Below are 13,690 nucleotides of genomic sequence, written 5' to 3' on the forward strand. Positions count from 1 at the left end.
TTTTATGAAAAGGAAATCAGCAGATTAATTCATATCACTCCAACTTCAACACTTGAAGTTTGGTAACATGAAATCAAAATGGATTTGCTAGTTCTTGGAGGCATATTTCACTCTGATACTGGAATTGACCCTATTAAGCATTTTTCTTTGGCATGGTACTTAGAATGTAAGCTCCTAAAAGAAGCAGTCATACCTTCTATTAGTAATTCTTTATTAAAGTTGACCTCTACCACTGAGGTTTTAGGAAAGGCTGCTCTTAGTACCTCTCATTTTTATTAGCTAAACTTTTATCATACAAGCTGTTAAGAAAAGTAATTAGAATTACCAAAGGTCACTCTTATTTCATAATTCCTTTCAGTTAAAAGTCATAGAGAACAATACAAAAGAATTAAAATTATGACCTCTTGAAGTATATACATGGCATTTTACTGTAGTGTAAACTCAGAAATTAGCAATATTTTAAGGGATATATATATTTTTTTTAATAAATTACCCTTCATAATGCAAATTCTAACACTAGCAGTATTTAATATAGGAAATACAAGTTTTCTTATCATTCTAGTGGTTTTTCTTAAATCTTCTCATGTGTTTATTCTTATCTCCTCCTCTTTACCTCTTGGTGGCTCCCTTTAGTTGTCTGTATTGAATTTTGAATGAATTTTATGGAAATCAGCCAGGCTCCTTTAGGGATTACAATTATAATAATCATGCTTATTTTCATTGTCTTCAACTGTCAACAAATGGAAATTTTTTTTAGTAAGAGATGGTTCTCTTTGAGACTCGATTGGTGGATGAAGCTGTCAGAGATTGGGCTGGCTGACAAGGTTACCTTTACCAGCTGTCTACCTGTCTCTCCTGCATGGATGTCTGTGCTGCTTGTCAGTCAGCTTTTGAACCAGTGCTGTGTTCCAAGGCAGACTGTAATTGGCAACAGCTTACTTTACTTTAAAATGCTGTGCTACAAACTGCGACTGTTCCAAAAGTCACTGACAAGCAGCTCAGATATTTGTTTGGTAAAGACCAACTGGACAACTAGAGTGGTGACAGTGCCTGTGACAGCTGTCCCAGGCAAAGCCAGCCTTTTTGACATTCAAAGTTCTTTATTTTTTTATTAATGTTCAAGGTTAAAGTCAGCCTGCTAGGAACTCCAGCTTTGAAATATTTTTGAATGGGCAAGTTAGCTGGTCCTGGTATGTAAGAATTGTCTTTTGGGATTTCATTGCATACACATAAAGTATTTTTCATTCTTGCATGTAGGCTGGAGCAAATGTACTGCTGCAAGATGTTAATGGAAACACAGCATTTGACTATGCTGTAGAAGGGACTGAATCCAGCAGCATCCTTCTCATGTACCTGGAAGAAAACGGTAAGTCTGAGTCTGGTCTTTTTTTATTGAACTTGACATTGAGTTAAAGCATATGTATATTCATTTGACCTACATAATTGCTGAAGCCACTGGAGCTGTATTAATTTGGAAATGAGAGGAAGGAAGATGATTTGGAATCAAAAAGGTTTTCAGTATGTTCAGATTGGAACAACTAACATAGATTAGTGATAGTGGTCACTGTCAGATCTCTTATCCGCATTCATATACAGATGCTAGAATGTGAATTCAAAGCAGAAAAACAGTAAATTGTTAAAATTTAACAATTTAATATTTAATAGTTTGCTGTAGTTGAAAACCTTAATAGTTGATGAGAGAATCATCACACGACATATAGTATCTGTACTATGTAGTCTAATGCTAACTTGAATCTGTGCAACTGCAGTACAGTGTTAGTAGTGGGCTCAGCTGTGCCAGTGCTGGGCCCATTGGAGCCATCTGGAACAGGCCATGCTCAGCACGAAGCAGCCTCTTGCCTCCTCTTACAGAGGCAACCCCTGCAAGTCTCTGTGCTACCAAAACTGGGAGTTGACTCAGTGATCCTTGTCCAATCCAATTTGAGATATTCTATTTTTCTGTCATTCTGGGAAAACCTAACAACCCATGTATTTCTCAGTGCTGGCACTTTTTAAATGACAAAAACAGCAATATGAAAATCCCTGATATGTGTATTTTTCATCAGGATTTGATTACTAGTAATGACAAAAAATTTTAGGGAAAATACACCAAAATATTCTAAGATTGAGGTTTCACTGTAGAAACCCTGGTAATCCAATGCTGCGAAAAAATGTGTACTGTTTCTTCGGTGTGCTCAAGAAAAGCCATTGTTACAGATCTGTATTGTTTCATAAAATTACTTCTGTAGACTTTAGCATTTACAGCTGTGAAATACTTTTCATACACATTAAGGGATTATTGCTAACATACTACAATGAAAACGGATTAAAATGTTAACATATAGAGATTGTGAGCAATGAAGATCAATTAACTTAAACTAGAATTAAATCCCCTGATAAATATATATTTTTTTACTTTCAGAACCATATTTGAAGTGATCCTGATAGCTTTTTATAAATTTTCTATTAGTATTGTTGATGGAGTATGTTGATAGAAAAAAAAGTAGACAACCAAAACCAAACAGCTTCAGGGCAGTTCAAAGCTTTTCGGTCTGATCTCTGCTGTCTGGAAATCACCTACCCGTAGGATTATCATGCACAAATAATCTATTTTCTGTGTAGAAGTAAATTAAATTATGATAGGGGTTAGGTGATAATACTGCCTGTGAGAACCAGGAAGACCAAACATCATGTTTCAGTAGGTCCCTCCAATTCCTGAAAATGAAGCACACAGAAAATGTGACTCATTAGAAGTGTAATATTTGAAACTGTTTCTATCTTTTAACGTGTGCTTTCTAATATGTTTGAATAGACCATCTTAATTTTTATATTTTTTAACTGACTTTCAGGTTTTAGACTCCTCTTACTATTTGTGTGCTTCCGTGTGTCTGGAAATGTGCAGTGAATGAAAAGAAAAAAAAATCCATCGTATGGAAACATTTTGTTGTCCACATGTTTTTATCAAAGTGAGAGCCTTTAAACTCACTGTGCAGACTTTTGGCACTTGAATTGACGTTTTAATTTATACTCAATAGATTGTGACCTGCTTTGTAAGTGGCACGACAAGGAAAGCAGGCATTTCCATGACTAATAGACTTTACAAAATTTGGAAAATATTCTGAAGAACATCAGAAACAAGAGATGCCCTATTAGTATCTTTTTGAAGAACCTACTGATTCTAATTCTGTTGCCATCAGAAATGAATTACCAATGTTTATAGAATTTCTGAATCTATGACCTTTAGCAAGTTAGAAAAAAAGTTTTTAGTGTCTTGACTGCACCCACAGGTCCTGCAACTGGTTTCCTGTGCTCCCAGGGTCTGGCTGCTTGTACTCAGTGCAAGCTCCAATAAAGCCATGTAATTTGGGAACAGTTTGTTGAGAGAACAGCCAAGTTATGGGACAGCTGGGAAAATCTTTGCCCTGATATTTCACTCATCCCTTGGCTGAGGAGCCTTGTGTAGGCGCAGGCTCTTGGTCCTTGCCCAAAGGTATGTTTGTGCACCAGGATCTGACCTACTTGGCTTCCCGCCTTTAGAATTGTCCTGATCTGTAGCTATGGGTTTTTCTGTCAGGACTGTTGGTTGGCCCTAATTCCTTCACCAGATAGGCCTTATTTTCTTTTTTGGGTCCTGTGGTCCCCGATCAGTGAAGATATTTGCCCTTGTTTCCCATAACCTCCTGGGTCCCTGGCTCTCGTTGAGTAGCCTTCTCTTACAGCTCTCCCACAAATACATCCAACTATAACACTAAGAACTTGCAGAGAAACACTGAGTATAAAAGTACGGTACATGATGAGCTCATAGCAGACATTATACTTATCATAAATAACTGATGATAACTGGTGAATATATTTACTTTGTTTCTGCATTTTAGTGTTAACAGTACGAGTAAAATAATAAATTGCAAGACATGTCCAAGGATGAATGCTTAGTACTGAATCTTGAGATTGTGCCAGTCTGTTAAAAGAAATTACAACAATTATTTTTCTTATCATATAAATGAAGAAAAGAGGGAGTCCATGTAACTAATTTTGGTTAGAAGGGTCTTCAACATCCTTATTATAGAAGGGACAGAAAGAAGCCCATGTCTCACTAGAGTGGGAGAAGTGTCACTGATGAGAAAACAGGCCTTTCATTACTGATATAATTTTCAGAGTAGAAAGAAAAGCTTAGTTCATAGTAAGCATCCCTCACTTGCTTTGACAGCATACAAAATGATAGCTTTAAAGACAGACACGTAGAACCCAACGACAGCCATCAGTCTGTGCTTTTACAGTGAATCAGAGCTATACCCTCAGTAGTTTTGCAAGTTCTTCTGTACATGCTGAAAATATTAGCTTCCCTTCTCACGTAGTAATCATTGCTGAAATGTATCTGTTCACATCCTGGACTTCAGAAAATCAGCTGTAGGTAATGCTAAGCTATGTGCACAAGGGTGGCTGAACAATGTAATTCTACAAAATTGATACTTTTTATAAAGCTGCCTGGTAAGTGGCCAGTAAAGTTCTTAAACTTCTTGTAAATAAAGCTGGATAAAGTAACATCTACACATGGATAATATAATGAATAAAAATGAATGTACCACAAATGGTACCGTGATTTTTTTTTTCCTCATGGATTGTGAATACATCTATCCTATACTGAAAAACAGAAATTTCTTGTGTCCCTGGAATTACAGAAGAGTAAGGCAGGCTCACCTCTTGGAGTGAAAATCACCTTGCTGCAGTTACAGCTCTGTGCAGTAACAGAGACAGAGTGAGAGAAGAGGAGTGATTGGCTTGTGACAGCTGCTTCAAGTTGTTGGTGCACATTTGTGTTTGCAACACATGATGGTACTGACAAATCCTGAAGACTTTTACACCTGTTAAATATGAGACATGCAAGCTAGTTAGACAGAGTGGTTGCTGGGTGTCCTTGAGCAGCGTGCTTTGTACCCAGAACCAGGTGCTCACCTGGCAGATGGAGACACTTCCAAGTGCTGCACATTTCTGCAGAAAATACATTTTATAGAAATTCTCAGTTCTGTTTGCCGTGTATTTCTTTACCACTGCAACCTTCTGAAAGTTACTTCCCTGTTTTTTATCTGATATATTTTTACATTGTTTTGGGCTGTCAGTTCCATAACCATATGCATGAAAGGGTGGGACAGCCACAGCAGATGAAATAGCTTTGTCAAGTGTTTCTCTTAAACATGGAGAAGTGTTGCATTTTGTCACTTTTAGGTTATGCTCCTGCCTATCATCAGGATTAATACAACCAAATGCTGTGCCCTGCAGGGTCACTGCTGCTGTAATTGTTCCTTCTCCATTGCATCTCCTGTGAACTCCAAGGGCATGTAGCTCTTGCTCTGATTTTGCAGGATATTTGGTGTCTATTTGCTATCCTACACCTTTATTTTTCAGTTTCCATTCTTTTTAATGTGAACTGTTCCAATACTCCCTGCCGATTCAGTTTTCTTCCTCTGTTTATTCATGCTGGCTGCTGCCTCATTTCAGGTGTTTTTTCTTTGAAAATCAACATGAAGGTTGTTCTTTGATTCAGACTGCTAGAGTTACTGTATGTGTAATACTTTTTTATTCCATCTAAACTAATGAAAACTGTCACCCCCTGGGGAGGGAGAGAAATCTTAACAGAACTGATCATGGGAAGGCACCTCCCTACCATTGCTCCCAAGCGAAATATTTTCCAAATTATTGGGATTCAAAATTCTGCAATTCTGAAATTATTATTATTTTTTTTCATGTTTCTATTCTGTAGGGGATGAGATCTCTTTTACTTCTGTACTACTGTCAGAAGTCCTTTGAATCTTGCTAAAATGTAGCCTGTGGAACTTACCACTATTGTAGAGCTCACTTGTCAGGCAGCTTATTGCTATTTGCCCAATGAAATATGTATTGTTTCTTTGTATAACTGCTATTGGAATCATGAGATTCATATAGACTGTGCATTTTGTTACGTAGCATTGTTTATGCATCTTCTCAGAGCTGATGTGTATATAATTACATGTGTGATAGAGCAAAGGATGCAGCTGAACTCTACTCGATTCCTCCTTTGCTACAAACAAAGTTAAATTTTCAATAATTCATTTTTGGGAACCCTATGTGGAATGCAATCAGGTGCTATCAAATGCACTTCTTAAGCAAAGGATCAATATTTCACAGTTAGATTAAGAATACAATGACATGGTAGTTATCTGACCATATCACACTGATAGAAAATCCATAGTAGGTTGCAAGAAAAGGCTGACTGGACTTCAGTTAACATCTGCATTCAACCTGTATCTATACAACCTGTACAGACATACAGACAACATGATAATTCCTGTATTTCACTGTGAGTCTTTTACGTGGGGAAAGTCAGAAACTGGTATTTCTAATTTTTAAACTGTGAACATAGTTTCCATGTTTGAGTGTTCAAGGTATTGTGCACAGGCTAAAGAGCTGGAGTATTAATTTCCACCTGTTGCCTCTCTCCTTGAAAAGCAAAGTGCGCTGTAATTGCTTGCCAGAGACATCAACCAGAAGACAGAAATTACATTTTCTGTCTTAAAAATGGCCTTCGTCATCAGGCAGAAACTACACATATGTTTTCCAGGTATTTTATATGACAACATTAGAAATAACTTTATCATGACCATGCAAGTTTTATTTCAGCTTTGCAGTGTGTTTAACAAGTGAAGTCAGTGCCACAATTACCACTTAAGTGTGTGTACTCCTGTACTACTTAGTGTTTTGGCAATTGAAACTTCCATATTTGAGAGAGTTCTGCCACTAGAATGTTAAGCTATCAACTTGCTGCTGCAAGCAAGCAGGATCTGGAGAGAAGATAAAAAAAAAAAGACATCAGTAATTTGTAAATGCCACCGGGTAGCTTTAAGTCATTACTGTGAAATGTGATGAAGACATAAAAATATCAGTTCTGGTGAAATGAAAGGTTGATTCTTAGGAGGTACTCAGAGTTTTGTATATGAAGTCGATGTCTCCCAGTCTAGCAGCTATCAGTGATACATAGTACACATAGTATGTTAGCACATTCTGCTTTTGGTTGGATATCTGATTTAAGCTATCAATACCAATTAATACTTGTCTGAATTGCATTTTTGTGAAAGAGCACAGTTTTAGTCCTGATAAAGAAAATGAGGCATTTTTGGGTTCACATTTATGTTTCACATTTGGTGTAAATGTGATCAGCAGTGTTCAACACACCGTTGAACACACCGTTTTCACACCCTGAACACTTCACCTCAGAGCTGAAACTCGAAGTGCTCCCTGCAAATAAAGTTCAAAACACAGAGCACTGTGTAGAACAGCACGTGAGAGGAAAAGCACTGAATGAGTTTCTTTGTTGAACTGCATATAGTGTATCCATTTACATGAATTCCAATGTAGCTGTAAACTATGAGACTTTAAATATACTTCTACCCTGAAACATGCTTCAGTTGTTTTAGTAATGTAAAAAAAACAACAAAACAAAAACAAAAAAAGCAAAAACAAAAGAATTGTTGAATAGAAAATGTAAAATGAATAATACAAACAAAAATATTTAAGAACATCTTATTTAATTTATTATTTGTCACTTTTATCCTCACTGACAAAGATGGAAAAGAATCAAGAAGTCATTTATTTATATGTTTTCTGTTATGACATGACCAGGACAGAAAGGCAAGGTTTTCATATTCAAATTATATTTTCTACATATAGATGTAAATGACCACTGGAAGTTATGAGTTGGGAGAACCAAGCCCTGAATTTTGGTTAGATCCTCCATTCAAGCCACAACCAGATGCTAATTTAACCACTTAGTAATTTTGTTGTGCTCTGTTTCTAATTTTAGCTCTATTCAGACTGCAGACCATGCTTCCGTTTGGTTATAGACTGCCTTGCTTATCTTCCTTTTAAAGCTGTACTTTGACAAGTGTTTCTTTCAATAGCAGTGCTGACTCAAACAGACCCAGCTCTTCATAACTTTCATCTCCTCTCATTTGTTCCTGCCTGTAGACCACATTTTTATTTGGTTAATGGTCCAGGCCCAGATGGACAACTAATCCTGGCTAAAAATAACCCAAGCAAATAAAAAAACCACAACTGTTGAGTTTTAGTGCCACTTGCTTCAAATCACAATGTCTCAAAGAGTTGAGTTGACAGATTTGAGAGATTAGTCTGGGGCAGTGTAATGCATACACAGGGGTGACAGAATGCTGCCTCAAACAATATTCATTAAGTAAGTCTGAAAGACTTGAAGTGGCTTCTCTGAAGTATTTAATTCTTTTATTTTGTTGCAGCTTCCTTATTTCTCAGTTTCAACAAAGTTAATGGTATTCCAACTACTTTGCCTACAACTGTTCTTGCCAGTCAATAGGGCATCTGGCCCATTTGTCTGATATTGCTGACTAAGGTTAAGTCATCCAAGTAATACAGATAAATAAGAATATGAATAATCTTGTTGGTAAATATAAGCAAGGAGACATGTTCTGTAAACGTACACTGAATTCTTATTAAATGTTTACTATCCTTCTACAAACCCAGGAAATAAAAGCAAAATCATATATGTTCTTTACTGACAAACAAAATATCAGCAGCCTTTTCATTTTTCCAGGTGTTGAGCTGAATTCCTTGCGCCAAATGAAGATACAGAGAGCTATGACTATGCTTACAGATGTCCGACAGCTCATATCAAGTGGAGGAAGTGTGAATCAGAAGAATGATGAAGGAGTTACCCTGGTGAGTAGGAGTATGTTACATTCTGAGTTGCAGCCTAGTGAATACACGTGTTCAACTGTAATAGTGTAAATGCAAGTGCAGTTACAAGGCTGTTCTATAAGAGGAGAAATGAAGGAGTACAGGATATTAGTTCTCATCTGGCCTTTTGAAAATAGGTATCTCAATGCCCTGCTCTGTACAGATTTTGAAAGTGATGAGTGCAGTGTCAGTGTGTCAGTGGTGACTTTTTTGGTGTTAGCCACTGAATGTACAACACAACAACGAGAAGAATAGCGTGCTCCTTATTTTAGAACTAGAGAGAATACTTAACATCCCTGACACTGTGTAAGACTGACTGTAAAGCTTCACTGAGTGATGAATGTTTAATGCCTGTATCTTCTGTCTGAACAAGTCTAAAAACACTATTTCATGAAGTTATATCTTCTTGAATCAATATTGTGAAGCCTCCACCTTATCAATGGATGAATGTTCTTCCAAGTTTACGTGTTATTTTTAACTGTAGGTTCTCATTGTACATTTTCTGCTGATAGATCTCCTATCCTTTTTTTTTCTTTTTTTTTCTCTCAAGGTATTTAATTTATAAAAGCATTATTTTTAACTTCCACTTTCCTGATACATTGAAGCCAAGCTGTTAACTTCCAGTAAAATGCAACTTGTATTTTGCTCTTTTTACTACTTTGGTCAGAATTGGCTTCATTTAACCAAGTCACCAATTTGTCAGATTGTCACATTGCATAAAACCTTTTCAGAAGTTAGCAGGAATAGTTGAAGTGCATGTATGAAATGTGTTTAACAGTACTGTGTGAACCAGGAGAAAAGCACTTTGGATAGTTTCTTTGTTGTTATTTGTTTATTTATTTATATGTGTGGGATGTGGATGTGGACCAATGGGGCATTTTTGTGTGATCAGTTTTTATACTGACCTTTGCTTTCTGGAGTTCCTTCATAGTCTTGCCACAAGGAGCTACAAAGTGAATAATTTTACTTTTGTTCGAGGTTTCTGTTACGTGGAAAGTTTTGTCATACAAATTGGTGAGAAATACAGAATTTGTTAGACTGTTCTGTTTCTGTTCATGGTTGTGGAGTCAGCCAGTCTGTAATAACTCTTTGTATATCAAAGGGCTCTGGGAACAGATTTGTTACTCTAAATCTGTCAGTACAGAGAAAAAAGCATAGATGTCAGTTGTAAGTAGAAAATAAGATATATTTTCTGTTCATAGACTCTAAGATGATATGGTTTAAATATAGTTATGTTTGAAACTATGCCAGAAACTAAGAGTTGCTTTAATTGTGGTGATTGACATTCAGCACACTTTTTTTCCCCAGATAACACTGGTTTTTTTTCACATGCTTTAGTATTTACTAAGTGTAGTCAATTGAATATATTTTATATTCGCTATTTCTGAAAGTATATTGTATGTCATAGTCAGCAGTATGGTTTTTTTTATATGGAGAATACCAAGAAGATAAACTTGTCAACATGGTGACAAGCCACATCCAACTCACTGACAGTTGGTAAGATCACTGTTGCACAAGACTAAAACCAGCCTGACTCTAGATCTTCAGCACAGATTGCTAAGCAACAGATCAGATACCATAGAGGTGGAATAGGTGCTGTGTATCCCGAGCAGGGAGCAGTGCAATATCTCTGGACAATCCACATCTACCAGCAGATACGAATATAGACTTTTCTTTTTGGTGGCAAGCTCAGAGAAGAGTGGCACTAAGTCCTGCTTCTTCTTCCTGAAGGATTTATACTCTGTATGTCACAATCAACCTTCTTTTCATGCATTAGATAATGCCATGTGTAATTAAGGATTAATAAGGAAAAATGACATATAGACACACTCTCTCTCAGAATGATAGCACATATGTATATATCTGTGTCTGTGCTGCATATAGTGATACATGGTAAAACTAATTCTTCTGATAATATTTTCTGTAATTTTTTTTATCAATTTCAGTCACAAATGCTTCCTTTGTCCTCTGAGCTTTGAAACTGCTTTAAAATAGCACTTATCAAATTGAAGTTTGAATTGAAAATGCAGTTTCTTTTGTTAAAAACAGAAGGGTAAAACTGTATTGAATTATAGGAAATTTTTGAGGTTTCTGTGTATTTGAAATTAGAACATTTGTAGTGTTGGTGTTCTGCCTCCATTTCTGGGAAGATCTGTGGTGGGCTGTAATGTCATTTCATTATTTCATCCTTCTGCATCAGAAATGTTCATAAAGAAAATTTCATGCATCTTTTTCAGGTGCAGCTAAACCAGAAATAAAAAAATAGTGGCAAATAATTTCCAGGACAGGATTTGGTGTCTCCTGGTCTTATTGAGGCTTTGGAACCACACAGTTCTAGGAAGAGGTTTAGGAAGAGGATTATTGTGAGAGGTTTCTTGCCATCAGTCATCCATTCAAATTCTTAGAGAAATCATCTCTTGGGCTAACATTACTTCAAAGGGCAGAAAAACCCATGTAGTTGGGTTACGTTATTTTGGCTTACAAGTTACCCCCTTCAATCTCAGTTCTCCATTTGTACAATCTTGCTTAACCCCGTCTTCACTGACCAGCACTGAGATTGATTTTTTGTGACTGTGATGGGGAATTACATCCTGCCACCTTCCAAGATAATTCTAATCCCCCGCAGTAGGGAGAACCAATTTCCACCTAAATGTGCAAGTGATGATTTCCCCCTGATGTAGGATTCCTTATTGCATTTCCTCTTTCACTTAATTAGTACTGGAGTAAGTAATTTGTATTGCCTTAATGTGTATTCATCTATGAATGCAATTTCTCAACTCACCCATTAACAGAGACATTTTTTATCTGCCTCTTTCACTCGCCACTGCAGTCCTCAGTGCCTTGTCTCTCATTCTGTCTTTACTATTTCAAACAACGAGTCCCAAGCAAGCACGGCTACTTGTGAATTTATCCCTGCTTTGACAGGATGGTATGCTGTGCGACCTCCTGAGAGGAGCTTTTATCATTCTGTTACTGTATTTTCCCCTTTCTCTGTCCCATGGCAGTTCTGAAATGAAGTTTCCTGGTATAGAAAGTTAACTAAAACTGTTAAAGCAATACCACACAAAATAATGAAGTATCTAGTGAAGCAATGAAAATAAAAGGAATATAATCTCTGTAGTGTTTTTGAGGATGTTCTAGTTTTCTGTGGAAAAATCATAGAATCATAGAAGTGAATGTACTGTGATGATGTGTTGTTGAATTCATTTCAGCATCAGCTCACATCTGGGATATTTGAATTGTCACAGAAGGAAGTTAGGCCTAGGACAAGCTTTGCTAAACTGTGTGAATATTCCTGGGCTCATGAAGTCTGTGACTATGTTTGAAATGGATATTGGAATAATGGATGAAGTATGAAAATGATTTAGTGAGACTAAATTGTTTGAACAGATGTCAGTAAGACAATGTTCTTTTTTTTATTTTATTTTTGGGTTTTGTTTATAAATGCTAAATAAGATTATTCTATGGTCTTCTAGAATGTTGCTCTCACATGTATTTTTTTTTAATTATTTTTTTTTTTTTAATCATGATTTATCCAGTTATGTCTGTGAGGCAACCATCATATACAAGATATACAGTAGTACCTTATGTTTTTTTTCTGAAAACTTTAAGATAGATATTTTCTTATTCCAGCTGCATGTGGCCTGTGCAAATGGCTACAAGAATGTTGCATCTCTGATACTGGATCATGGGGCTGATCTCAATGTGGTGGATAATCAGTACTGGACACCTCTACATTTAGCTGCAAAGTACGGACAGGTAAAGCATGTCTTTTTCATCTCCTTCTCCTTATGGTAGTCTTGTGTAGCAATAAGAAATACACTCAGGTCAGGGACACTATTCTTTTCCTAATGTGAAAAAAGAATGCTTTTCTGTACTAAAGTGGTATATGAAAATGACCGAGATCAACGTCCTCTTAGCTATTCACATGACATAAATGCTTCTTACTGTATGTGTTCTCATTTTAATAGAATAATCATCTTCCAAACTCTTTTTGGTCTTCAAAAAGTAAATAATATTTTTTAGGAAGAATTTAACTTCTTGCTGACAAAGATATAGTGAAACAGTTGTGAATATGTGTGTATTTGAAACCAGTTAATTCTGCTAGGATATAGGCTTTTCCTATTGAGACACCCTATATCTACTTTATTAAATAGTATGAAAGCTCAGCATGCCTTCAGAGTAGATTAAGCCATAGTTGTGTGTGTGTGTAAAGATATATAAATACATATATGTATACACACCTATATATATCTATGAGTTAATACATACACTCTGAAATTAGTTGCTGGGTGGCTCAATTTACAGAGAACACTTGTCTGCAAAAATATACTGAATGCACATATTGTTAGCCAGGGAAACATTGGTGATGTTCTGTGTAGAGTCTCATCCCATCCTATACAGTACTATTCTGTAGTTCCAATAAAAGTTCTAGTACTTTTACTGTTCCTTCTGGATTTGATGTTGTACTGCAAGTAGACACATACTATCTGTGTTTGACTTCAGAAAGGCAAGCAAACTCTTACTCAGAAGTAATTGGATTGCAGAAATGTGATTTTGCGTTTGAGCTATTATTTCACTGGTGCTTTGAATTGTGTCTCCATTTATGTCCCAGGTGATGGTAGCAGTAATTCATAGTATTCCCAGAGGTTTTGGTGAGGAGACAGGGACCAGTAATGCTTATCATGGGTCCCTGACTCCTCACACAAATAAAGTAACATTGTACTTGTCATTAAAATTAAGAAAATACTCAGCAAGAATCTTCCCTATTTAGAAAATAAATATGACTTGAATATGGATTTCCACTGTAACTAGTAAATCGTTGAAATAGCTTTATGATGAAGGTTTTATGCTATGTCAGGGAAAATAATTCATACTGTAGCTAACCTATCTAAGTGTTTTTAAAATTTCCTTTCTTATGGTAATTTTGAAAAACATTTAGTCTTAGTGG

The 13,690-nt window shown here is 36.2% G+C and overlaps 1 protein-coding gene across 2 annotated transcripts in view; it reads left to right on the forward strand.

The window, feature by feature from the left end:
• Positions 1-13,690, forward strand: part of MYO16 (myosin XVI) — a 345,270-nt gene that overhangs the window by 147,896 nt on the left and 183,684 nt on the right. For both annotated transcript variants that reach the window (XM_052705804.1, XM_052705803.1), the window contains exons 5-7: positions 1,258-1,366; positions 8,597-8,721; positions 12,373-12,498. In XM_052705804.1, coding sequence (XP_052561764.1) covers positions 1,258-1,366; positions 8,597-8,721; positions 12,373-12,498 — 360 coding nt within the window. The remainder of the gene's footprint in view (positions 1-1,257; positions 1,367-8,596; positions 8,722-12,372; positions 12,499-13,690) is intronic.

This window comes from Tympanuchus pallidicinctus, unplaced genomic scaffold, assembly GCF_026119805.1.
Source record: "Tympanuchus pallidicinctus isolate F22 unplaced genomic scaffold, pur_lepc_1.0 scaffold6, whole genome shotgun sequence".
In the NCBI taxonomy this organism is placed as follows: domain Eukaryota; kingdom Metazoa; phylum Chordata; class Aves; order Galliformes; family Phasianidae; genus Tympanuchus; species Tympanuchus pallidicinctus.